The sequence below is a fragment of the Juglans regia genome, chromosome 12, assembly GCF_001411555.2.
Source record: "Juglans regia cultivar Chandler chromosome 12, Walnut 2.0, whole genome shotgun sequence".
In the NCBI taxonomy this organism is placed as follows: domain Eukaryota; kingdom Viridiplantae; phylum Streptophyta; class Magnoliopsida; order Fagales; family Juglandaceae; genus Juglans; species Juglans regia.
This window is the reverse complement of record NC_049912.1, coordinates 8,821,356-8,845,961: the sequence shown is the minus strand read 5'-3', so window position 1 is coordinate 8,845,961 and position 24,606 is coordinate 8,821,356. Positions and strand designations below refer to the sequence as shown.

The 24,606-nt window shown below is 33.8% G+C and overlaps 1 protein-coding gene across 1 annotated transcript; it reads left to right on the top strand.

Annotated features, from left to right (window-relative positions):
- The first annotated feature begins 1,412 nt into the window (after positions 1-1,412).
- LOC109001443 (NAC domain-containing protein 62-like) lies at positions 1,413-9,415 on the top strand. The gene is made up of 8 exons (XM_018978726.2): positions 1,413-1,624; positions 1,892-2,061; positions 4,964-5,135; positions 5,311-5,579; positions 7,094-7,270; positions 7,391-7,732; positions 8,029-8,373; positions 8,887-9,415. Exons 3-8 carry the CDS (start codon positions 4,988-4,990, stop codon positions 9,175-9,177), a joined length of 1,572 nt encoding a protein of 523 aa, XP_018834271.1. The 5' UTR covers positions 1,413-1,624; positions 1,892-2,061; positions 4,964-4,987; the 3' UTR covers positions 9,178-9,415.
- The last annotated feature ends 15,191 nt before the right edge of the window (positions 9,416-24,606 follow it).

The window sequence follows — 24,606 nt, the reverse complement described above, 5'->3', positions numbered from 1 at the left end:
CAATAAAATAAACAGTAAATTCTCTATAAGGATTTCCAAATTTCGTGTTGGAATTAAGTAGCGACTTGAAAATCACCGTAAATAAAGACCATTTAAGATAATTTTTTTTGCTTCAATCTTAAAATGCTAAAAAAAAGTTTGATAACGTCTGCTAATTAATTCGTCTCTATTTGAATTGATTAACAACTTATTTTCAGTGACAATGTTTAGTTTGAATTGGGCATGGATGCAGTTAGTATTGGCCCTTAATTATAAAATATATAGGAATTGAGAGAAAAAAGAGAAAAAAACAATGAAAAACATTTACAAATTAATATTTATAAACGGTTCTTATCCAAATGTAGAAGATGGATCACTGTAGCATAAATAATTTTCACATTTATTTGATATAATCTAGAAAAATTCAATTTATCATCTCCACGCACCACATTTTTTTTTTCTCTTACCAAATATGTGTTATATGGATAATGAATAAAAAAATTCAATAAGTTAAAGAAGAATAAAAAAATTGTGATATATGGTGTTCGAGAATGATGAGTAGCAAAACTCTATAATCTAATGGAAATTATCAACTCTAGTAGGCAAATTTGACTAAATTAGGTGGATATATTTTTTACTGTGGCTAACTTATATATATATATATATAAATGATATACCTTTCACATTGGCTTAGCTAATTATTTTTTATACTACTAAAATATTAATTTTTATTTATTATATGTTTTATATTTTTTATATTTTTTTCAGATATTATAGTTTGGCATGCTAACATGAGTACGTACGTGCACATATATATATGTACAAGTACGCAAATGCATATTGTAATTTGTCTATGCTATGCCTATATATATTTCCACAAGAGTAAGAGATAAATAAAAACAAATTTTGCCTTATTTTCTTTGAATGGAACTGTGATCCACAGCCATGAACGTTATTTTTATACTTATTTTCTCTGCCTCCCCATTACCCAAATGGTAACTTCTCTGCTTCCCTCTTGCGAAAATTATGAAAATAAAAATATAAGTATTTCAAAACCATATAAAAATAAATTGTGTTAATAGAGTTACCGAATAGTGCGTTTCAGTTTTTTCTTCTTTTTTTTTTTCATGTATTTTTTTAATCATCATAAATATTTTTTAAAAAAATAAAAATTCACAATATTATTAAAAAATAATTTCTTAATCACTAAGTAAAAAATAAATAAAAAAACTTATTCGGGATACTATTTGGATTCCGAATTCAGAACACAGAGCATTTCTATTATGAAAAAATTATAAATATAGAATATGTGATGTAAACAGTTACTGATTTGTAGAAAAAGTTTTGTTTTTAATTCCTTGTCGGGTCCACGTGGTGCCTACCAATTGTCTTGACAACCACTAATCTCCCCCTCTCTCTCTCTGTGTGTGCAGTAGTCTTTGAACTTTACCAACCGAGGCAGCTTCCTCGAAGACGAAAGGAAGCGCAGCTGCTCCATCTTCACGAGTACTTAAAAGGCATCAACCCCTTATTTCATAAACCCGAAACAAACAACCGGATCCTGCTAGCTTATGTCCAGTAGTAGCCATTGTCGCAGGCAGCAGTACTACTCTAATTGGCAGGCCAGCCGTCCTCTATATCATGTGTAAGATCATGAAATTATGGTATATTATAATAGCTAGCTGCATGAATAATATCATGATCATCCATATAAATCTTGTCTTTAATTCCTTAATTTGTGTGGCATCCACCTTAGAAAAATCGAGATTATGTTGTTCCTGATCGGACTCTTGATTCTACCTCTCGTGAATTGCTTGAGATTATGTTGAGTTGATCATAGGGCTGCTGCATGCTGCCATGGATTGATCGAGATATTTATTATTCATGTATTTAATATAATTGCTCTATGCAGGTTTGGGGACTGCCAAACAAACATAAAGAACTACGTACTTCAAGCAAGCTGCTGGTTCTGAGACGTTGTCATGATCGAGATCTAAGCAGTACTTCATGCGAGCTGCTGCTAATGAAATTTCCTCATAAATCATAACACAAATTAGAGTCTAGCAAGATATTTGGGGTCAGGTATGCAAGTTTCGATGATATCCCTTTTTGAGTTCCATTACTCTTTTCTTCTACTGAAAATATAAATATCAGCCTACTATACACATCAGCCGCCGCACCCTCTCTCTATTGAGTGAAAAAAAAAAAAAAAAAATTACCTGTGGTGTGCTGCGGCTTCCAGCTGATGCGCAGCACAGCCCTTTCTTCTAAATGAAGTTAATAGGTTCACATGAGAGAGAATACTGGAATTTTCATCCTTATAATAATCATATCACACATATAAAACACGTACAAAGATTTTCAAACCAGTTCTGTTAACTGCCAAATAAATTAATACACCAACATGAAAGCTCCCTCCTCAACTTACTTTGCAAGTAGATTCTTCTTATGCTCATCTTCGGTTTACTCCTAGCTATGATCAGGCATTTATATTGTTTCTTGGTTCAATTAGGTCCATGTCTCAAAAGTCGAGGCATGTAAATTTAGATGCGGTTTGATTAATAGTAAAATGAGATGAGATGAGATGATTTTAGATAAAATTAGTTGAGAGTTGAATAAAATATTATTAGAATATTATGTTTTAATATTATTATTATTTTAAAATTTGAAAAAGTTTAATTATTTATTATATTTTATATGAAAATTTAAAAAAATTATAATGATGAGATGAAATGAGATGAGATTAGATTACCTTCTAGGGGGCCTCCTAAACTACATCCAAGGCTTGTATAGTCGCAACTTGTCGCGAACTCTTTTTTTTTTTTTAAATAAAATAGAAAAAAAAAAGTGATGCTCTAGATATATTACACTCCTATCTCATTTCCTTTTTAAGAAAAATAAAGTAAAAGACTACCTGCAAATTGCAATCGAACTAAGTGTTCCAAGAGAATTATGCCATTTAGTATACTATACTCTCATTTCATTTTTATTTTTATTATCTTGTGTTGATGTGGTATTATCTATCAATTATTAAATCTACTTTTATTTTTCTTAAATAATAAATTTAATACCTAATTAATAATTTCATATCCAGTGAGATAGGATTAAAATAAAGATGTAATATACAACATTTGTAATTTGGAGGGTCATATTGAAAATCTTGGTACTCATATTGCTAACAAGTGCATTATAAGCCCCAGATATACTGTGTCATGTTTCTCAAAATTTTTGTGGAAAGGTTCCCTGTCGCTTGTGGACTTGCCCACCGTGAGAATGGCTTCGTTTGGAAGCTAAACTAATCTCAATTCATCTCAATTCATAATTATAATTTTTTAAAATTTTAATACAAAATATAATAAATAATTCAACTTTTTCAAATCTTAAAATAATAATAAGAAATATAAATAATATTTTAATAATATTTTATTATCTCAACTCAACTCAGTTTAACATCTAAACGCACCCTTAAATGATTTTGAAATAAACAATGTTTTAGTCATAAAAAAAATTTATAAAAATATACTATTAAATTGACTTGATGTAGTATTATGATATATCAAAGTTAATTTTATTATAAAATAAATAGAAAGATTAATTATGAATTTATTTTTATAGTTATAATATTTATCACTTCTTTTTAAAATATTTATTAGTATATAGAAGCATATGAAAGTGGGGAACACAATCGACCAACAAGAGTGATCGAAACCCCACCCTTTCAGCCTTTCTTGATGGATAAGGCAGTGAAACCAAAACGAGTGAATATGAGATGGTGGGGTCGGGAAAACATGGCTAGTAAGTTCATGTCCCACTTCTCGAAGTTTCCATGATAAACTCAAAAGCAAAACAATGTTTTTTTTTTTTTAATTAATTAATTTATTTTCCTTAGCATTAAAGCAAAACAATGTTTGATGCTATAGAGAACATTTTTCAACATATTTTAGTTTTATTATTGTAGTAATAATAATAATAATAATAAACCATCTTTACCAAACTCAAAAGATTTTTTACAACATATTATTTGTTAAGTCCAAATATAATTATATCGATTCATTTGTATTTAAAATTTATTTTAGTTCATTTCATCTTATTTTATTATTATAATTTTTTTAAATTTTTATAAAAAAATATAATAAATAATTTAATTTTTTTAAAATTTTAAAATAATAATAATATTAAAAAATAATATTTTATTAATTTATTTAAAACTATCTCAAACCCATCATAATTTATTTTTGAATATAAACGTGCCTAAAAAGTTTTTTTTTTTTTTTCAATATAAACCTATTTTTTAATTTTTCACTACATACTAATGGCCAATCCAAAACTCGCTTTCCCCTGCAGCTGCAGAGTTGCTTCTTAATTAAGCTAAAGGCCATGACCCATTGACTTGTCTCAAGTCAAGTCATTGGAATGTGCTATAATAAATTAAAGAAAATATTATTGAAATTATCCAAAATTATCATTCGATTTTTTTTTATAGACATAATAAGTTGATATTAAAATTAAAAATTAAATAAAATATTATTAAAATATATTCTTTTAATATTATTTTTATTTTAAATTTTAAAAAATTAAATTTTTTATTTTATTTTTTAAGATTTAAAAAAAGTTAAATTATTTATTTTATTTTATTTAAAAATTTAAGAAAATTGTAATGATTAGATGGGATTAGATGAGATTAGGGTTAAAGTTATTGTTTAATTATTTTAATTATTTGATTTTTTTATTTAATAATTAATAAGTGATTGTTAGTAAAATTGAATATTTATTTAGTTTTTACTTAATTATTAAAGATATTAAAAAAAATTATTGAAAAAAAATGAAAAACACTAGCTCTAGAACTAGACATAAATCAAAGCATATATACTTCTCTCTCTTTTCTGTTACAATTGCTCTCTTTTGATCCTTTCTCGTCCTTCTCTGGGTTCTTTATTTCCTTTCATAATTTTTTTTTTAATTTTTTGTATTAAAAATTTGGAAGTTAAAAGAGTTGGCGAGCACAGTAATGGAATCAATTGTGGGATTCAGATTCCACCCAACAGATGAAGAGCTCGTCGACCATTATCTCAGGCTCAAAAGGCTCGGTAAGGATTCCGAAGTCCGTGCCATTGCTGAAGTCGATATCTGCAAGTGGGAGCCTTACGACTTACCCAGTACGTATCTTGCATTTCTTTTTCTCGCTAAGATCAACAACAGATAGTGTCTATTCAGTTTCAAAACAACTGGTCCTTCAAATATGTCGATTTCGTTCGATTCAAAATTGCTAGTACAGTTCTTGCATATTGGTTGGAGATTCTGTAAGCAAAGTTCTTGTTCATGTTTGTGCAGAGCTTTCGGTGATCAAGTCAGATGACCAAGAATGGTTCTTTTTCTGTCGCCGAGAATTGAAGTACTCGAGCAGTCACCGGACGAACAGGGCGACCAAATCCGGGTATTGGAAAGCCACCGGTAACGATAGGAAAATCAAGGCCAAACGCACCAACAAGGTGATTGGTAAAAAGAAGACTTTGGTGTTCCATATAGGTCGTGTGCCTAATGGGGTTGGGACCGACTGGGTTATTCACGAGTATCACTCAACTAGCACTCATCCTCACCAGGTTGGTGGCCATTTCATGCACTTTTAAGTTTTTCACTAATTGCTGCCTCTCTTTCTTGCGTACATGAAGAGATGAAGGTTTTTGTTGAATTGTTGAGCTGTATCAAGATGAGGGTAAACATACATTCCTTTTTTCTTTTTTACATATTTTGCCTATAATCTTCAGGCCCTCGTGTTCTGCTACTCTCCATCTAGCCTGCACTCTTTATACTAAAGAGTGAGGCAGTCTGATCAGCCCTCAAGTAATTTTGTCCTCGAATTTGCGCTTTAAATGACTCATTAATCATGCCTTAGCATCTGCCCTTAGAGTAACTGTGTTTAGAATTGTGCCTCAATTGACGAGCACTCTCGTTGGATTAGTTAAACGTTAAAATTTAATGAGTATTTAGTTATTAAAGAGTAAAATATGCTCACATTAGATTAGTCAAATTCTAAAATATTAGAATTTGGTTACAGTGACTTTAAAAAATTTTTCCAAATTTGAAGATTACTATATATACATCAAATACATATTTTATTAATTATTTCTCTCCCTTTTTTTCTATCACATATTTTATCACAATTAATATATTAATTTGAATTAGTGATATATTAATTTAATAAGAACATGATTATTAATTAATATATAATAAGTAGAATAGTAAAATATGATAAAATTAAATAAATTAATAATTAAAAAAATTAAATATTTTTGAAATTATTAGTTATTCATTACCATATAATAAATAAATGTATAATCTAATGTAGAGATTTAATGTGAATAATCAAAACCAAATTCATCTCATATTATTTTATTATTATATAATAAAAAAATAGCTATTCCAATGTGAAGATTTATGTGAATGGAATAGTCAAAAATTAAATTTCTCTTACATTCATCAAAACTGTCTTTTAACTTTGACTAATCCAATGAAAGTGCTCTAATGATAGATAGTTTTTTCAATTTAATATATTACCCTACCCACCTAAAAAAAAAAAGAAAAAAGAAAGCCTTGGATCTTTGTTTTAGGTGTTGTGTGTGTGATCGGCAAAGGAGAATATAGTAATAATCATGTATGAAAGGAACTACCCCAATTTGTTTTGCTGGCAGAGCTGTGTCCTGTGCACATGTATGCAATTAGAAATATGCTCTATTGATTGATTACAGAGTTTCCTTATTTCAAGACGACTTTTTTTCAATTTACCGATCATATTCCTGCACTTGGTTTTGGGAAAATTCTAGAGTTCAAGAGCTTCTTTGCCAAGTTGTTCTCAAATTACTTTTTTTCATCCTTATTTTTCACAAGAGATTGTGAATTTTTTTATAATTTGTAACAACTAAACTTCTCTTAAAACGGAAAAGTAAATCAGTACAAATATGCCTACTGATTCAACCTAAATAGTCATTGATGTGATTAGAAGACCTTAAGCTATGCTTCTGATTTTAATGATTCACACTTTATTGTCTTTTGCCTTTATTGAACTCCTGTTATTTACCACCACGTAGTAATTTGATTTGTTCTCCAATGTGTGTAGAAGGACTTTGTTCTCTGTCGCTTAATGAAAAAGCATGATGAGAAGACTGATGTCTCAACTTGTGATGAAGTTGAAGCAAGCAGCTATCCTGCATCTGATTTTGAAAGTCGAGCTCCAAATGATTCTATTTTTGAGGTTCATTTTGAAAGTCAAGCTCCAAATGATTCAATTTTTGAGGTAAGGAGCATTTTGTATATAGATTTCCCTATCAAATTTAACATGGGGACCATGAGAAGCATATTTGGAACTTATATGTACTAGCTTATGATTCTTTTCTTACTTAACGTATATATTCAGCTAGAAGCAGACCTGGAACCATTCTTTCAGCCAACTTTTCAGCAAGAGGTTTTTGACTTTGAAGAGTTTACAGTATCCAATACACAAGGATCCCCTTTCATCGATCCTCTATCTCCCAACAGCCGTAACAATGAATTGAATTGGATGCAATTTCAGTCTGACAGAGATGAACAGGAAGAGGATACAGAGTTCTTGAATTCACTTATTGTTGACCAGGATGAAAACTCCCAGGAAGAAATAAGGCACTTCCGTGACATCAGGGAACCGGAGTCATTACAAAAGGTGTACTTATATGCTGGTGGACCAAGCAGTGACACAGACACTGACAATGCCCAATCACCGGTAATCTCTAATTACTGATGAACCTCAAATCTTATCTCTATAGGAGAATATTACCAGTATCATTGAAGCAGTATGCATGGCATATTAGTAAACGCTTTTGGGGATATTTCCTATAGTTTCTTGTTTGATGTCATGATGAAATAAAAAATTTCAGCTCTGTAGGCATTTTGCATTCATTAATGACCTCATACTTGCCTGCATTTCTTTCACTGGTGGCTTTCAAAACTTCTAATTTTGGACCTCATGGTTTCAGATATTGGGAAAATTAACTAGCACTTTGTGTCTGTATATTCCAGTGTGACCGTTTGATGGGAACTTCAAGCTTGTTTAATGAGCACGTTAGTCCGCAAGAAGTCCGGCATCAAGCGTTAAAACTGCAATCTGGAACAGTAAGTTCGTCCTCAGCTAACCATGACCAGTATAGAAGCAGAGGAAGCAGCTTTCATCATGATGATCTCATGAACATACTTCGTCCTTCAATCAATTGCCTTTCGAGAGTCAGGCCAAAATCTCCTGCAAAAGTACGAACCTCCACACCTCAACATCAGCATAGATTGCGCCAGTCTGCAGGACAAAGAGTTGCACATAGAAGAGTCCAATTGCAGTATAACAATTCGCACAGAATAGTATCCCATGACAAGGTGAGAGAATCAAGGCCATGTATAGTTTACTCATTTTTCAAAAAAAGAAATTCAACTTCAATCCAAACATCTGTCAAGCTCAAAAAAATTTCAATTTCAACTTTTCAAACTTTTCATCCAAACCATTTGTCTCGATTTTGGTGGAAAGTAAAAAATGCAAAAACCAAAACAACTTTTATAAAGACCAAAACAAAAACTAGAATAAAATAATAATATTCAAACAACTTTTCAGCCCTCCCTATCCACTTTGATAAACCCCAATACCAAACATATTTAAAACAAATATATTTATATTTTTCCATCTCTTTTCACAAAACCCAGTAAACAATACATCTCAAAAAATTATTAACATCCTCACAGTTTCTCTTGACCAAATATAGCCTCGAGTTGCAGCATAGACAAAGTGAAAGAAAAGCCTGTCTCTGCTGAGATGTTCTTAAATAGAAGCAAAATGTATGTTTCAAGATATCTGAATGTTATTTCGCTTCAAATCTATCTGTTCTCCTATTGCAGGCCAAAGATGCTTCAAGAGACAGTATTACAACTAGTCTGCCTCAGAAGGAAACATCCATTATGGACTCTGACAAAGAGCAGAAAATGGCTCAATGCACCAATACAAAGAAGAGTCTCAAGTCAACGACATTGGATTCAGCTGGGAGTGATCGGAAGGGTTATTTCATTTTCGTAGAGGCATCTCAGCAAAGCCATGTATCTAGTCCACCCTTGGTATATCTGGCCAAACTACTGTTTGGTTTATTTTTATTCCTGGTTTTTATTCGGGAGGTGGTGGTGTATGGGATGTGATGCTAAACTTTACTCCCTGCCCCCCAAAAAAATAACGGTTCAAGAAAAACAGGCATGTTATTGTGATGTGATGAAACCTATATACACTAGTATGAGTGATGCTTTCAGCGGTGTGCTTTTGAAGCGAAGGCATAGAGGTTTTCTTGCTCTCTTTTTCATTGTATAGGTTGAGGAGCCTTGTATATTAATTTTCAGGGATTTGTAGGAGACTCAAAAGTGTTTTCTCCGTTTTTCTTGAGGTGATTGTTCTGGTCCTTCCTTTTTCTTGGTTGATTCTCTTTCTATAGGGAAGAAAAGCTAGCTTTCCCAACGGTGGAAGGATAGAGTCAACTCAGGTCTGCTAATCCTTTTTGGGTAACAAAAGGCATGGAAAAATTTGGAGGCAGAAGTTTGTTAGTAGGAAGTCACAAACCATCTGTTATACATCCTCCTTTTGCGCTAGGTTCCTAAGGTGCAGTGATGTGCTGGTAGAGTTCAGGTTTCAAGCTCCCTTTAACGCGAATCAAGGGATAGCCGAGTATCTTGGTTTCCATTTTTGGGTGTTTTGTTCTTTGATGATACGAATCCCATCATGAACATTCTGCCTCCCCAAAACCCAAAACCCACAATGCCAAGCAAGCTTCCCTCATGGTTTTTCATTGGTTTAGGAGACAAAGCAGCTGAATCGAGTTCTTTACATACCAAACACTGTTATCAAACCATGATTGTTTTCTTTCTTTCCTTACTAGACAAACCGAAAACATTAGAAAGGAGTAGTATGGGGTTGATTCATCAGCACCAGGCAGTCGAAATCCAAATTGGGGGGGTGTCATTATTGGAGCATGTAATGTTGGGTTTGTGGAGCTTGGTTTGTTGGTGTGTCGGCCCGATTTGATGAATCGACCCGACATGAATGCGTTATGGTCTTTTGACAGATTTTCAAGGATGCTTGGGCTACGTTTGCTTTGGCTTGGACCGATACTTGTGTGGGGGCAAATTTTTGCCATTAATTGCAATTAGAAAAATGTCAAACAGAAAGTTCACTCGACGTTTGCATAAAAAAGTGTCTTAAGCAAAGCTCAAGCAGAGAGTTCATTCGAGTCTTGTTCAACAAGTAGCCCGAGCGAATATCAAATAGAGATCTTGCTCGAAGTACACTCGACACTCCGCTCTGGCAAATAATGCAAAAAAGTGAAAATTAGATTTTCCATTATGTGACATTATAAATATGTACTTAATGAACAATTTAACACGCTATGTAAGTGTCCTGAATAGTGTGATTTTGCCCTGAAAGTGTATTTTGTGATTCCACAATTTAATAAAATCCTCTGAAGCTCTATGGAGGTAGGTACGTTGCTGAACCACGATAATTTTGTGTCGTGTGATTAATTTGCTTGTGTTTGTTTTATTTGTTTGTCATCATTTTCTCACAACAATTGGTATCAAGAGCTAAAGTTTGGATCTGAAGGGAGAAGCTTCATCTTCCACTGTAGGGGAAGAAGCTAGAGAGCATGGATGATGCTAATTGGAACTTGCTAGATTGACATGTTCTAGGAGTTATTCGGCTGATACTTTCAAGATCAGTTGCACATAATATTATTAAGGAGAAGACCACAATGAATCTCATGACAGCTTTGTCTGATATATATGCAAAGACATTGGCAAATAACAAAGTGGGCCTAATGAAGAAGTTGTTCAACTTGAAGATGGCAGAAGGTATGTCTATTGCTCAAAACCTGAATGAGTTTAACACTATCACAAACCAATTGTCGTCTGTAGAAATTGAGTTTGATGATGAGATTCGAGCATTAATCATGTTGGCATCATTTCTGAATAGTTGGAAGGCCATGTGAATGGTTTTGAGTAATTCTACTGGGTAGATGAAATTGAAATATGACGACATTCGAGATTTGATCCTTACTAAGGAGGTGCGCAAAAAAGATTTTGGTGAGATCTCGTGTTCGGGTTTAGCCCTAAGCGTTAACAATCGGGACAAGGGACACAATAGGTCCAGTTTCAGGAACAGAGGCAGGAGGAAGTTGAGATCTGGACAATAGATCACTTGTTGGAATTGTGGCAAGCCAGGCCACATAAAAAGAGACTGTCATTATCGGAATCAAAATTAGACTAAGGACGATGCTATGAATGCGGTGACTGAAGAAATACATGATGCTCTGTTTCTTGCAGTGCACAGTCCAATTGATGATTGGGTGTTGGATTCATGGGCTTCATTCCATAGCACATCACATCGAGAGATCATGTAGTACTATGTTACTGGTGATTTTGGAAAGATGTACACGGCTGATGGAGAGGCACTAGATGTAGTGGGAGTGGGCGATGTGCATATCGCACTCATAAACAAGAGCGTGTGGACTTTACAGCAAGTCAGACACATTCCAGATCTAAAGAAAAGCTTGATCTATGTAGGACAACTTGACAACGACGGTCATACAGTAGCATTTATTGGAAGAGCGTGGAAGGTCACAAAAGGTGTGCTAGTCTTGGCATGTGGTAAGAGAACTAATATTTTGTATTTAACATTAAGGTCCAGTGATGTATAGGAAAATATAGAGTCGCGTCAAAGCAGTCTTGGTCGTGCAAATCAGATGAGGAAGCAAAAGCGAGTAAGTTTTGTTGTTCCTCATGTAAACCTGGGGAAATCTCTTAAGACCATGGTGTGGAGCAAAGGTGTGAGAGATGGGGACAGAGCGTCTGATGTTCCAGGGACGTCTACACTTACAGTTGGTGCTCGCAAAGTTGCCAGGATGATCAGACCTTCACAATAGGTGAACTAAGATACAAATGTAAAATCTTGAGAGACGGGAGATCGAGCAAGTGAGAGTTAGCTAAGAGGAAGCTGACTATACTTCCAGAGAGGAAGGAGAGAGACTGCACAAGAAATGGGCACATTGACTAAAGACAAAATAGGTTAGCAACAGGAGGTGGGATCAGTCTCTAGATCATAATGGGGACCTTAGCTACAGGTTCTCTAATGTCTAGGGTTAGTGTGAGACCAAATATTCCCAGTGCAGTGGGAGTTGAGAGGTGCCTTGCAAATGTGTTGACTAAGACCATTGTACATGAGGAATTGAGGTTGTGCACAACTTTAGTTGGCCTTCTAGCTTTAAGACAAGGTTTGTGACTTGCAGAGATGGAGGATTACATGTTTGGGAGGCGATGGTGATGTATTGGTTGTAATGAGTCTCCAAGTGGGAGGTTGTTCGATTTGTGGAGCCTAGTTTATTGGTGTGTCAACTCGATTTGATGACCCAACTTGACAAGGATGCATTATGGCTTTTTGGCGAATTTTCAAGGAGGCTTGGACCATGTTCACTTCGGCTTGAGCCAATACTTGTGGAGGTGGCAACACCCTCGAGGAAACTTTTTGGCATTGTTTAAGGTCAGAAAAAGTGCCAAGCAGAAAGTTAGCTCTACGTTCGCGCAACAGGTGGCTCGAGCGAAACTTAAGGAGAGAGTTCACTCAAGTCTTGCTCGACAGGTTGCTCAAGCGAACATCAGACAGTAATCTCGCTCGAGGCGTACTCAACACTCCACTCGAGCAAATAACGCTGAAAAGTAAAAATTAGGATTTCCGTCATATGACACTATAAATATGTACTTAATGAAAAATTTAGCATGCCCTGAGTATTTATGAACAGTGTGATTTCACTCCAAAATGTTTTTGTGATTTCTCAATATATGAAAATCCTCTGCATGTCTGTTGACGTAGTCACATTGCCTAATCACATTAGTTTTGTATCGTGTGATTGATTTGCTTGTGTTTGCTTTTGCTTGTTTGTCATTGTTTTCTCACAACATGTAGTACATACCTTTTGTACTCTAAATTCTCAAGGTTACAGGACTTCCCGTAGAGCTTATTTTTTTTCTTTTTTTATGTCTTCTTTAAGAAGAATTATAGTGTCTTTTGAATTTTTTATTTTATTTTGTACATCCACATGTACTTACTTTTAAAAGGAAAATGATTCTCCCACCAAGAGAAGCTACCGATTCTTTTTTTTTTTTAACTTAATGGTTAAGGAAATGTTTTTAAATAAGTTTGTGCTTTTTTTCTTCAAATTTTTTAAAGGGGTTTAAAAAATATTTAAAAATAAAAAAAGAAAACTGTCATTCATACTATCGATACAATGTATAGGTCACCTTTTTCAATAACACTAGCATTGTCCCTTTTAAAATAGTAAAAGGCATTTGATCAGACCCCATTATTACGGCTGGGCTTCGACTTTGATGGAGTCGAAAAGCCCAAAGTTAGGCTCCAACTTCTACTCTGATCAGGAGCGGACTCCGACTCCGATCGAAGTTATTGGAGTCGGAGTTGGAGCGTCGGAGAGAGAGAGAGAGAGAGAGAGAGAGAGAGTCGGCATAAAATGGTGGCAATCCCAACTCCTCTTCAATCATGGTGGTTCTTCGTCGTCTGTCTCAACTGCTCCAATACTGAGTTTCCTCTCGTTTCCTTTTCATCTTTTATGATATATCGGGTGATCTTCTAAAACTAGTTGTATCATTTCAAAATGGAAATGGTTAAGCCATCAATGAAAAGGAAAGAACACTCAGATTGGAACCTCGAAGCTAACACTGTCCATAAGCCTATAAAACTAGACATGTACATGGTACACCCAACCCATAACCAAAAATAAAAAAATAAAGAACAAAAACGACGGTGATTTGAAACCAAAGCAGTGAAAGCATGTAAAATAAAGTTGTTAAGAAGGAAGACAATTTATGATGGTTCAAAATTGCATATAAAAAGCAACCTCGTAAAAAGCAATTAAAAAATACACGATTATGAGGAGGTTGCTTTTTATCTTCCAACAAATAGTAGAGATAGCACTCGGAGTTCGAAGTTTGAAGTTCAGAATTCAGAGTCGATATCAACTCTGATTTGGACTCCGACTCCAATAATGTTTTTCAAAGAAATATTGATTTCAACTTTGAATTCTTATTACTCTGACTTCGTCAGAGTCGAAATCGGAGCTGCCGTCGGTCGAAGTCAGAGCTGGCGGAGATTTTGCCCAACCCTACTCATTATTCCTCGATGGTATTAATGGGAAATTTTGGACCCATCTCACTTGAGTTTCTTTCCAACTTTATGAACAAAAATGCTTTAAATTTTTATTTGCCGATTTGTAGAGGAGGGGTATCATAGTTACAAATAAAACCTAAAATTATTAGAAATCTTAATAAAATATTGGAAAAAACTAAAAGACAAAAGACTATACCACCAAAATAAAATCTAATGGAACATCCAACAATACTACTAAGCCTATGCACAAATTCTAAGTATTAGTAAACTTGCTAAGTCCATGCAAAGCTATCCACAAGCTTGTCTTGGAGGTAAGTTTCAAAAATGCTAGTTGCATCATGCTTAGCTCTCTCAATTTGCTAAAGAATCCCTTCTCTATAAAAATCTTGAAGAAAAACATGAAGGATTAAGAGCATTTATAACATCCAATAAACAATAATACTTCTTTGGTGAAACCAATTAACATCTAAAGTAGGTTGGATTCAATGATAATAACAAAAACATCAATTTAAAGACAGTAAATAAATCCCTGATGCAACATTGACAATCCAGTAAAAGTATGAGAGGCTTATCCTAAACGTAATGAAATAACAAACATCGGTTGTCAAGTATGTGACCAGAGTACCACCACATTTAGTTCATCCCTTGAAATTCGTTTACTGGCTCTGAAAATTTAAATGCAAACTTTTTATTTTATTTAATGCTTTGTGTATGGATTCCACTAAGATTCACTATCCCTAACTCACAGGGGTCAACAATGGATATCGACCTATGACAAGTTAGGCATTTTATGCATAGATCATGTTCATGTTATTTACTTATATAACTATGAGTACGCATGTTTTCCAAGAAACCCGATGTTAATATTATATTTACTGTATGATGTATTGCTTATTGCGCATTCGACTCATTTTTGTATGTTTTTATGTTTTATCTGTTGGAGGTGATGATTTTTATGAGGCTTGAATTGCAAGACTAGACTTGGCCAAGGTAAACGGGGCAAATGCCTAGACAATTTATGACATACTTAGTTTCATGATTTCAGTTTAATAAGTTATTCTTAATAAGTACATGAGACTTTATTGATTTTAATAAAGTACTTTCGTAGACTCTCTTTAGGTTTTAAGTATTTTAATAAAGTGCTTTCGTAGACTCTCTTTAGGTTTAATAAATAAAGATTAATTTTATTTATTTATGGAATCTTTTGTATCTGGCACTTCGTTAAGAAGAAAAAATTTTAAGTCAAGGTTAATAGCACAACGGTTTCCATATATTTCTAAAAATAATTTTATTCATAACCCCAGGAGAATGGAGTGTTACATTTAGGTGCACCATCAATGATGCATTCCGACATTACCATCCATCCCAACCTCATTATATTTTCATCAATCTCATATAACCAGTTCATTAACCTCATCTAACATGTATTCATACCATTCATTTTCTTTTACCTTGTCTTACCTTTCATTTTTTTTAAAAATAGATAGTCATACTACATAGTATTTAGTCACACATCAGTCATAGAGTTCTAAATCATAAAATATCTTTCATCGTAAGTAGGATTCGTGAAAAGTGGCTATCAATTATGGGCTTATACATATATATACCTTTAAAAACATTTACTACATATATATATATATATATATATATGTATGTATTTGAAAAGAGAGTTTAATAGTTTACCATAACATGATGTGTAGAAGAATATGATCATAGTCACTTACTTCAGTCCTTGTGCAATTTTAGCTAATCGTGTGTTTCTCCAATCTTTAAATTGAACCGAGGGCATCAAAGTGTGTGTCCCGTAAGGTATCCTAGGGCTTTTGGTTTTACCACAAAATATAAGAGAATTTCATGGTCTTGGAGTGGCCTTGGGGCTTATCTAATGGTAGGTAGGCTCTCATATGGGGTCTATAACTAGAGCTTGGAGGGTGTAGAGCCCAAGGGGTAAGGTAATCCTAGTATTGTGGGTTTAGTGGAGTGTTTGAATGTGATTTGGAGTCATAGTTGCCCTAGGAGTTGTGGTTGGAGTAGGAATGTGTGACTTGTAGTTGGAGTAGAACTAGACTTGTGCTTGCAACTAGAACTGTAGTGCAAGTAAGTTTCATGTGTAACATATGGCTCTTTTTTATAGGCTATATGGGCTTGGCAAGGATGATACTTGGCTTGTTCATCCTTACATGGGCTTATACATATATATACCTTTAAAAACATTTACTACATATATATGTATATATATATATATATTTGAAAAGAGAGTTTATAGTTTACCATAACATGATGTGTAGAAGAACATGATCATAGTCACTTCGGTCTTTGTGCAAATTTAACTAATCGTATGTTTCTCCGATCTTTAAACTGAACCGAAGGCATCAAAGTGTGTATCCCATATGGTATGCTAGGGTTTTTTGTTTTACCACAAAATATAAGAGAATTTCATAGCCTTGGAGGGGCCTTACCTAGGATTTATCTAATGGTAGGTACTGGGTAGTCCTCATATGGGGTCTATAACTAGAGTTTGGAGGGTGTAGAGCCCAAGGGGCGTGGTAATCCTAGTGTTGTGAGTTTAGTGGAGTGTTTGAATGTGATTTAAGTCATAGTTGCCCTAAGAGTTGTGGTTGGAGTATGAATGCGTAACTTGTAGTTGGAGTAGAACTAGACTAGTGCTTGCAACTAGAACTGTAGTGCAAGTAAGTTTCAGGTATAACATATGTGAGCTCTTTTTTATGTGTTATATGGGCTTGGCAAGGATGCTACTCGACTTGTTCATCCTTATATGGGCTTGTAGGTTTGGGCCTAATGGGTTTGGTGGGTTTCTAAAGTCTTGTTTGGTTACACAAATGAGATGAGAAATCTGTAAATAATAGTGAGATAATTTATAAATAGTATGTAAATAGTTTGACTTAAGATTTTTATGGAGTTTTGAAAAATAAGAGAGAAAAAACTGAATAAAAAAATTATAAAGTTAAAAGCGAGTTATAATATCATTTTTTAATATAATTTGTTTTGTAATTTGAAAAAGTAAAATTTTATTGTGTTTTGTTTGGAAGTTTGAGAAAGTTGTAATGATTAGATAAAAAAATTAAAAATTTAAAATTGGTGTTTATATGTTGAGATGAGATGGTTTCAAAGGTTTGTGAAACCAAACTAGGCCTAAATCTTCTTAAATTTAATCCTCCATAACGAGGGTTTCAACTTTGATATTGTAGAGCTACAATACATTTACTTTTTCTTTAGATTCATTTATATTATATCCATGTTTCCAGGCATCTAAACTGGAACAGAATACAAATTGACCAGAATCACATATCCCTGGGACTCATTTTTCAAAGTTGAACAAAGCAATGCTCTTGTAAGTGTGTTTTATGCTATATTGTTTGAAATCAATTATACAATTAAAGCAGCCACATGAACAACAATTCATTAATTAGTGGGCAAATCCCACCTGAAGTAGTATATCCAGATTACCAATTAAGGCTCCTTCACTTCATGTAAGTTAGTAATTGGTCATATAATTAATTCCTTTATTTCATAATCATTTGTCAGTACAGTCTATGATATCAATCATAACCGTCTTCTTAATAATAACCACTTATATTCACCAGAGTTCTCCAAAATGTAGCCTAGATTACGGATACTCATCTATGCTTTCTACCTTCTTGCAATCTAAATCTATTTATGTTTATCACATAATTAAGTTGAGAAAACCTGGGCAACAGCCCATCTGAGAATCACATAAAATCAGCCCCCCAATCATAATACAACACGTCAGCTTCTTTACATCATTATCATGCATCCCGCTACACTCGAGTTATGCCCGTCCAGTTCCCCTTTCCCATTCCTCTTTCTTCCTCTTCCTTCTCTTCTTCCTATTCAAACCCGCCACCCGACTCCACCCATTCCATCCCAACCCAAACGCGACGGCTCCATCCCACTCATCCCCGACGGAAGATAACCGGCGCAACTGCCTCTCGACGGCAATCCTGACGTCGCCAAAGAAAACCTAAAAACTGGTAATTTTCACTTGTATTGTATTGGAAATTTTCCAAAGATTTTTGAAATTTTCGGTCTTAACAGAACTTCATTTGGACTTGTATTGGAGTTATTGTGTTGGATTTAAATCTCATTTCGAAGTGATTGTAATTTGGGCTATGGAAATTATCTTGGCATATAGATTGATAACTCATTTGCTCCATGAAGTCCAACTGTTTGTAAAAACGTCTCAAAGGTCCTTCGGCCACTACACATTACCTATCATACGTGCATCTCAACCACTGCTCATTACCTATCATTTGTATAGTTATTGTTTTGCAATATCATGGTATTGGATCTGTTTTAGAATGAAACTGAGAGTGAATGGTATTGGATCTGTTTTTATAATGGTTCACCACTGCTCATTACCTATCATTTGTATGGTTATTGTTTTGCAATATCATGGTATTGAATCTGTTTTAGAATGAGACTGAGAGTGGATGGTATTGGATCTGTTTTTATAATGGTTCACCAATGCTCATTACCTATCATTTGTATGGTTATTGTTTTGCAATATCGTGGTATTGAATCTGTTTTAGAATGAGACTGAGAGTGAATGGTATTGGATCTGTTTTTATAATGGTTCATGGCTACTAGTTTAAGAGTAACCCATGGAGGGTACTGGATTTTCAGCAATGACATGTTTGGCAAGAAAAAGAAGCTGAGAGTAATTTTACATGGAAATGCAAAGAATTTTGAATCAAATTATGTTATTTTGCTTATTATTGAGTTTTTCAATTATAGAGCATGTAAAAGTTAGTCTTAAAAAAGTTATCTATGAACTCAGATTTGAGTGAGTTCTCCCTTGAGTTTTTGCTTATCTATAAACTCATATTTGAGTGAGTTCTTCTATGAACTCAGATTTTGAAATTGTCCTGGAGTGAGTTGTTTTGCTTATCTATTGAGTTTTTGCTTATCTATAAACTCAGATTTGAGTGAGTTCTTCTATGAACTCATATTTTGAAATTGTCCTGGAGTGAGTTGTTTTGCTTATCTATTGAGTTTTTGCTTATCTATAAACTCATATTTGAGTGAGTTCTTCTATGAACTCAGATTTTGAAATTGTTCTGGAGTGAGTTGTTTTGCTTATCTATTGAGTTTTGTCCTGTATATGCTTACTTTCTTCCATATTTTCCAACAAATTACAAGTTCAGGTGCTCATTCCAGTTCAAGTTCATGGACTTCAAGAGGGAAAGACAAAGCAAGGAATCAAAGGTTACTTCGTTCACATCAGTTGATTGAAAAAGCCAAATATAAAGTGATAAAGAAGAAGTATAAGGGAACTTTGAAGGCGTTGTTGGCATCGTGGTTGTTTTTTATCTCAATTTCTGTTGTACTTTTTATGTATCCCAAAAATATTAGTGTATGTCGGATAGTGATGCGACTCATGTGATGTAATGAACATGTGATGTTTTTTATTGCATCGATTTTTATGTAAGCTTTTTTTTTTAGCTTTAGCTTTGGACACTTGATTTGTAATGAACATGTGATGTAATGAACATGTAAGCTGTATTTTTATTGCATCGCTTGCACTTTCCCTATGTTGAAACAGTACTTGCACGACATTTGCAAGACATGCATGCTTACTCAAATATCAGATCAAATATTTCCATAAACATAAGTTTGGGACTGATTTTGGGACTAATTTTTTATGATCAACTTGTATATCTTCAAGCAAAGCCTACTCAAATTCATCAAATAAACTTTACAAAAATAATCCTTTATAAGATCAATGACATCCTTTACAAACAAACACTTGGTTATAAGTTCAATGACATCCTTTACATAAGTACATAACCCTTGGTGCTAATTACATAACACCAAACTCCCAAAAAATCACTTGAATCCACAACATCACTTGAAATTTTTATCCACAAAACTCCCAAAAAATCAGCCTTCAATCCATAAACCTTCCAAAAATATTGAGCTTCAATCCAGCAAAACACATTTTCTTCACAACCTTCAAATGCTCCACAACCCTCCTATGGCATTAATCACAAAACCATTAATTATATAAGACTTAAATTTTTACAAAATCATTTCACATTTAAGGACTTATTTCCAAAATGGTAAACCGAAAAAAAAAATGATTCACATACATCACCAAATTTGATTAAGAATCCAAGTTAGTGCGCTCGACCTCAGGTATATGCCCAATATTCCTACATAAACAAAAACCAAACAAATAGAAAAAAAATTAAAATTTTGATTAAAAACCAATAAATAAAAAACATTCAAAATCTATAATACCTGACTGAAGGACAGTTGTTCCTTGCATGTCCCTCGTTTTTACAAATGCCACAACGTCTTTTCTTAGTTGATTGACTCTCTTTTGGGTTCTTTGATCTCAAAGACTTTGGGCGCCCTTTCGTGGGCACCCGTGGAAGATCTTGCACCATCTGTGAAAAATTTGAGATAACCTCACTTTTTCTATTGAACCCATCATTGGTTGACTCCCCTCCACCTAGGCATTTTGATAGGTAATAAGAAATTTAATTCTAAGTAAATAGGCATAGCCAAGTTCAAATAAAGTATAAAAGCAAGTATACCTTGACAATTTGTATCGTCAATATCGTCATGATCTTCCATTAAAAGTAGCTCTTTATGGGCCTTGTCTAAGGCAAGGGAGAGGTAGTTAAGTTTTTATAGTCGTTCCAAGTTCCGCAATGATGTAAAATTGCATCATCAACTTGCTTTTTTGCATTGTTAGAGCGTCGTGGTGTGACATGCCCTTCGGGAATGGGTATGTCAATAATAGGTCGACTCTTAGCATTGATAGTCCATCTATCTAGAACATAGTGTTGTGACAAATTATGTAATTTATCTTTCTTGCAAAGTATACACATGATATCCCTACAGAGAATTCTCATAGACTCAAACATATGGCATGTACAAGTCCCCTTGTCTCCTCCACTCTCCAAGGTCACAATATAGATATGGGTGTCTTTGCCATGAGGTGTCACTATATAAGTCTTGCTTTCACCTTCATTGCACAATTTTGTTGACTTGTAGCGCTGACTAATGAAAAGCTCATTTTGAAAAATCATGAAAGATTTTCTTGTGTACACTATGGCAGCCTCTTCTTCAATTTTGTGAGTTGTTTTCAATATGGCCCGGGTAGATTTTGTTCGCACATCCTTTTCTTTCTCTTTAAAATAACGTGCATCTAATGCTTTCTCGTATGGATGCACAAAATCACTTACCATAGTACTAGAACGAACATAATCTTTGAGGAACTTGTTCATGTTTTCACTTCTTTGAGTTGTTGACATACCGGCACAAAATGTTGAATGCAAGTAAGCTGGAACCCACTTCTCTCATCGATTATAAAGATTATGCAGCCATGTGTTATCTCCTAGCTCATACTTCACTAATATAACACCCCATTTCTGCTCAAACTCATCAATTGTAATTGTCTCATGAATACAATGATGAAAATCTTTTTGAAAGTCTAGAAATCTGTTATATAAATGAGCTAAATGTTTGGAAAATTTTTGCAAAATATGCCATAAGCACAACCTATGAGTTGTATTTGGGAGTACCTCTACAATGGCCTTCGCCATTGCCTTGTCATCATACGTAATTATGGTTATAGGGGCACATCCAAGCATTGCCTCTTGCCATGTTCTCAATAACCATATATATGACTCGGCTGTTTCATTAATCAACAAGGCACAACCAAACATTATAGTTTGGTGATGATGAATTGATGATTAACTCCAGAAAATGAAACAAATGGTATCTTATAAATATTTGTCAAATATGTAGTATCAAATGTTACAACATCTCCAAAATATTGATATGCAGCCTTTGATCGAGCATTGGTCCAAAAACAACTTCCCATAAAAGCATTCTCATCAACTTGCATGGAGTACACAAATCCAGGCTCTTTGCATTGTCGATCAAGAAAATACGCATATAACCTTTGTGCATCTCCCTCTTCAAAAAGTTTCCTCCTTTGGTTTCCCAAGTAATTTTCCACATCCTTGCCAATACACCCAATGTTAAAGGCACCCCCTGCTTCTTTACTCAAGACCGACATTATCTTTTTCATCAGTACACCAGACTCATTCAAAGTCATAATAAGTTTTTTTTGGACACGTGTCACTCCCCTATGTCCACGAAGTAAACTAGTACTTCTCGGTGTAAGTAGCACGTGATTATGTTGAAGCACAAACTTACATACTATCCACTTTTCACCTTCTTTTTTTATCCCCATCAATGCTTTACAACCAATCTTTGTCTCAACGGGTTCCGGAATTATTCGTTCTTTTTGTTTGCCCATTTCCCGTCGAAATCCTTCCCTTGAGCAAATGTAGTCTACAACACATAGTTTTTTCTCCTCTTTCGACAATCGTGTATGCTGGGTTCGAATGGCAAAACCTTTTTTCCTTGCATACGCCTTGTAAAATGCTTGGGCGTCTTCTACGTCATCAAATACCATACTGATAAATGGCTCATTTAGACCACTACTCGAACAAGGTCTCAAATTCATTTCATCTTCCATATTCATTACATTTTCTACATTCACATCGTCACTCAGACGAACTTCATCTTCCAAATTCACAACATCTTCTACATTCACATCTTCTAAATTCACAACATCTTCAACTTCATCACTATCAGAACTCCAAATTTGATCCTTTGTTATAAAATAAGAAACAAAAAGTCAATGCACAAATCACATCAAATCAAGTTTAATTTATAGATTAGTTTATAGCTAGCTTATGTTATATATATATATATAACTAGCTAATGGATTTTAGCTAGGGAGGTTGGAAAGCCAGCTTATGTTATATATATATATATATATATATATATATATATATTTAGTACATGTAAGTTTGATTTATTTAATTATTGGAATGCAATTTGAGAATTGGAGGTATATAAATAAATATTCAAAGGAACATGTAGATGACATTGCCCAAGTTGCCTTTTTGTTGCTCATATTTTTGTAGTAGATATGTAGGCTTCTTGAGCACCATGCTTACGTGTTCATTGGGACCACACTTGAATTATTAATCTACTCAACTTTTCTCTTCCATTTTTCTTCAAAATTTATTATTTAAGGATGATTAATCTGGGGCATGCACTTATTTCTTAAAGTTAATTAATTAATGGTCCATTCAATATTATATAACTTATAAAAGAATATTTGTATTTGATAAGATGCCCAATTTGAAACTCCACTTTAACATTTTTTGCACATTGTGGTGTGGAGGATAAATATATGGACCCAACAATCACTGTCCAATAATTCCACCCAACAACAAAATGATTTCGTATACATGCCCAATAATTTCACCCAACACTTTTTGCACTTCTATATTACTATCCAGATAATTTCAAGTAAACAATAGTAAAGTTTTTCTATTCTATTCCTTTCGATTTCTTTTATTAGAACAAACTAGTACTCTTCAAAAAATTATGTTTGACATTTTTACAAATAGTTAGTGTCCTCAATTTCTATTTATATTTTTTAACACATTATTGTTTTGATAAGTAATAGGAAGGGGTCAAACAAGAGGAAATCTGGGGAAAAAAAAAATCGAGACTCTACATCCAGTGAAAAGAGAGAAACAAAAGAAAAAAATCAAGGGGTGCCTACAAGAGAAATAAAGTGTAGAAGTAATAGCTAATTGTTGGCAAAAGAGACTCTACAAAAGAGATAAACAATGAGCAAAAATCAAACCATTGTTGGCAGCAACGGAAATAAAAATGGCTGATTTCCTTGTCGAATGGAGCTTGGAGGAGTGATTTTGTAGTGGTTTTTGAGTTCCTGGAAAAAAAACAAAACAAATTGTAGTAGTTCTAACGGGGAGGGGTGGGGAAAGGGATGTGAAATAATCACATGTATCAAGTCTATTGTAAAACAACCTAAAAAGCTGACGTGTCGTATTTTACTGGTGGGCTGCTTTTACTCCATCTACAACGCGGCTGGTCCAAAGAGTTTCTGAATTAAGTTCTATCATATCTGAAACAAACTAATCTGTTAACTTTTTTTTTTTAATTTTGCTATAAATCAGTCATTGTTCACATCACATCCCATAGCTATAGTTTTTATAGGGTGTGAACTGTATTTCATAAACTGTAGAGTGTGGAATAGTAAATATTAACTTATGAAAAGAGTTTTTCCTTCTTTTTTTTTTCGCTTCTCAAGTCGAACAAGGTTATGATTACTAAATTTATATCTTCCTGCAATAGTATTTGAATAATACTATACGTGGAATGCGTAAGCGCCGTACAATCACTTTGAAAAAAAATGTGGTTCACTATTAAAAAATTATTATTTTTTCATGTGGGTCTCCGATTTATTCATTTTTTTCAAAGTGATTGCACGAGATTTGCGCACTCACGACTTCAACTATCATTTC

Coding starts and splice junctions, on each gene's coding strand:
- LOC109001443 (XM_018978726.2), top strand. CDS start 4,988: ATGGAATCAATTGTGGGATTCAGATTCCACCCAACAGATGAAGAGCTC. Junction 7,271..7,390: donor CAAATGATTCAATTTTTGAG/GTAAGGAGCATT, acceptor GTATATATTCAG/CTAGAAGCAGACCTGGAACC. Junction 7,733..8,028: donor CTGACAATGCCCAATCACCG/GTAATCTCTAAT, acceptor TGTATATTCCAG/TGTGACCGTTTGATGGGAAC.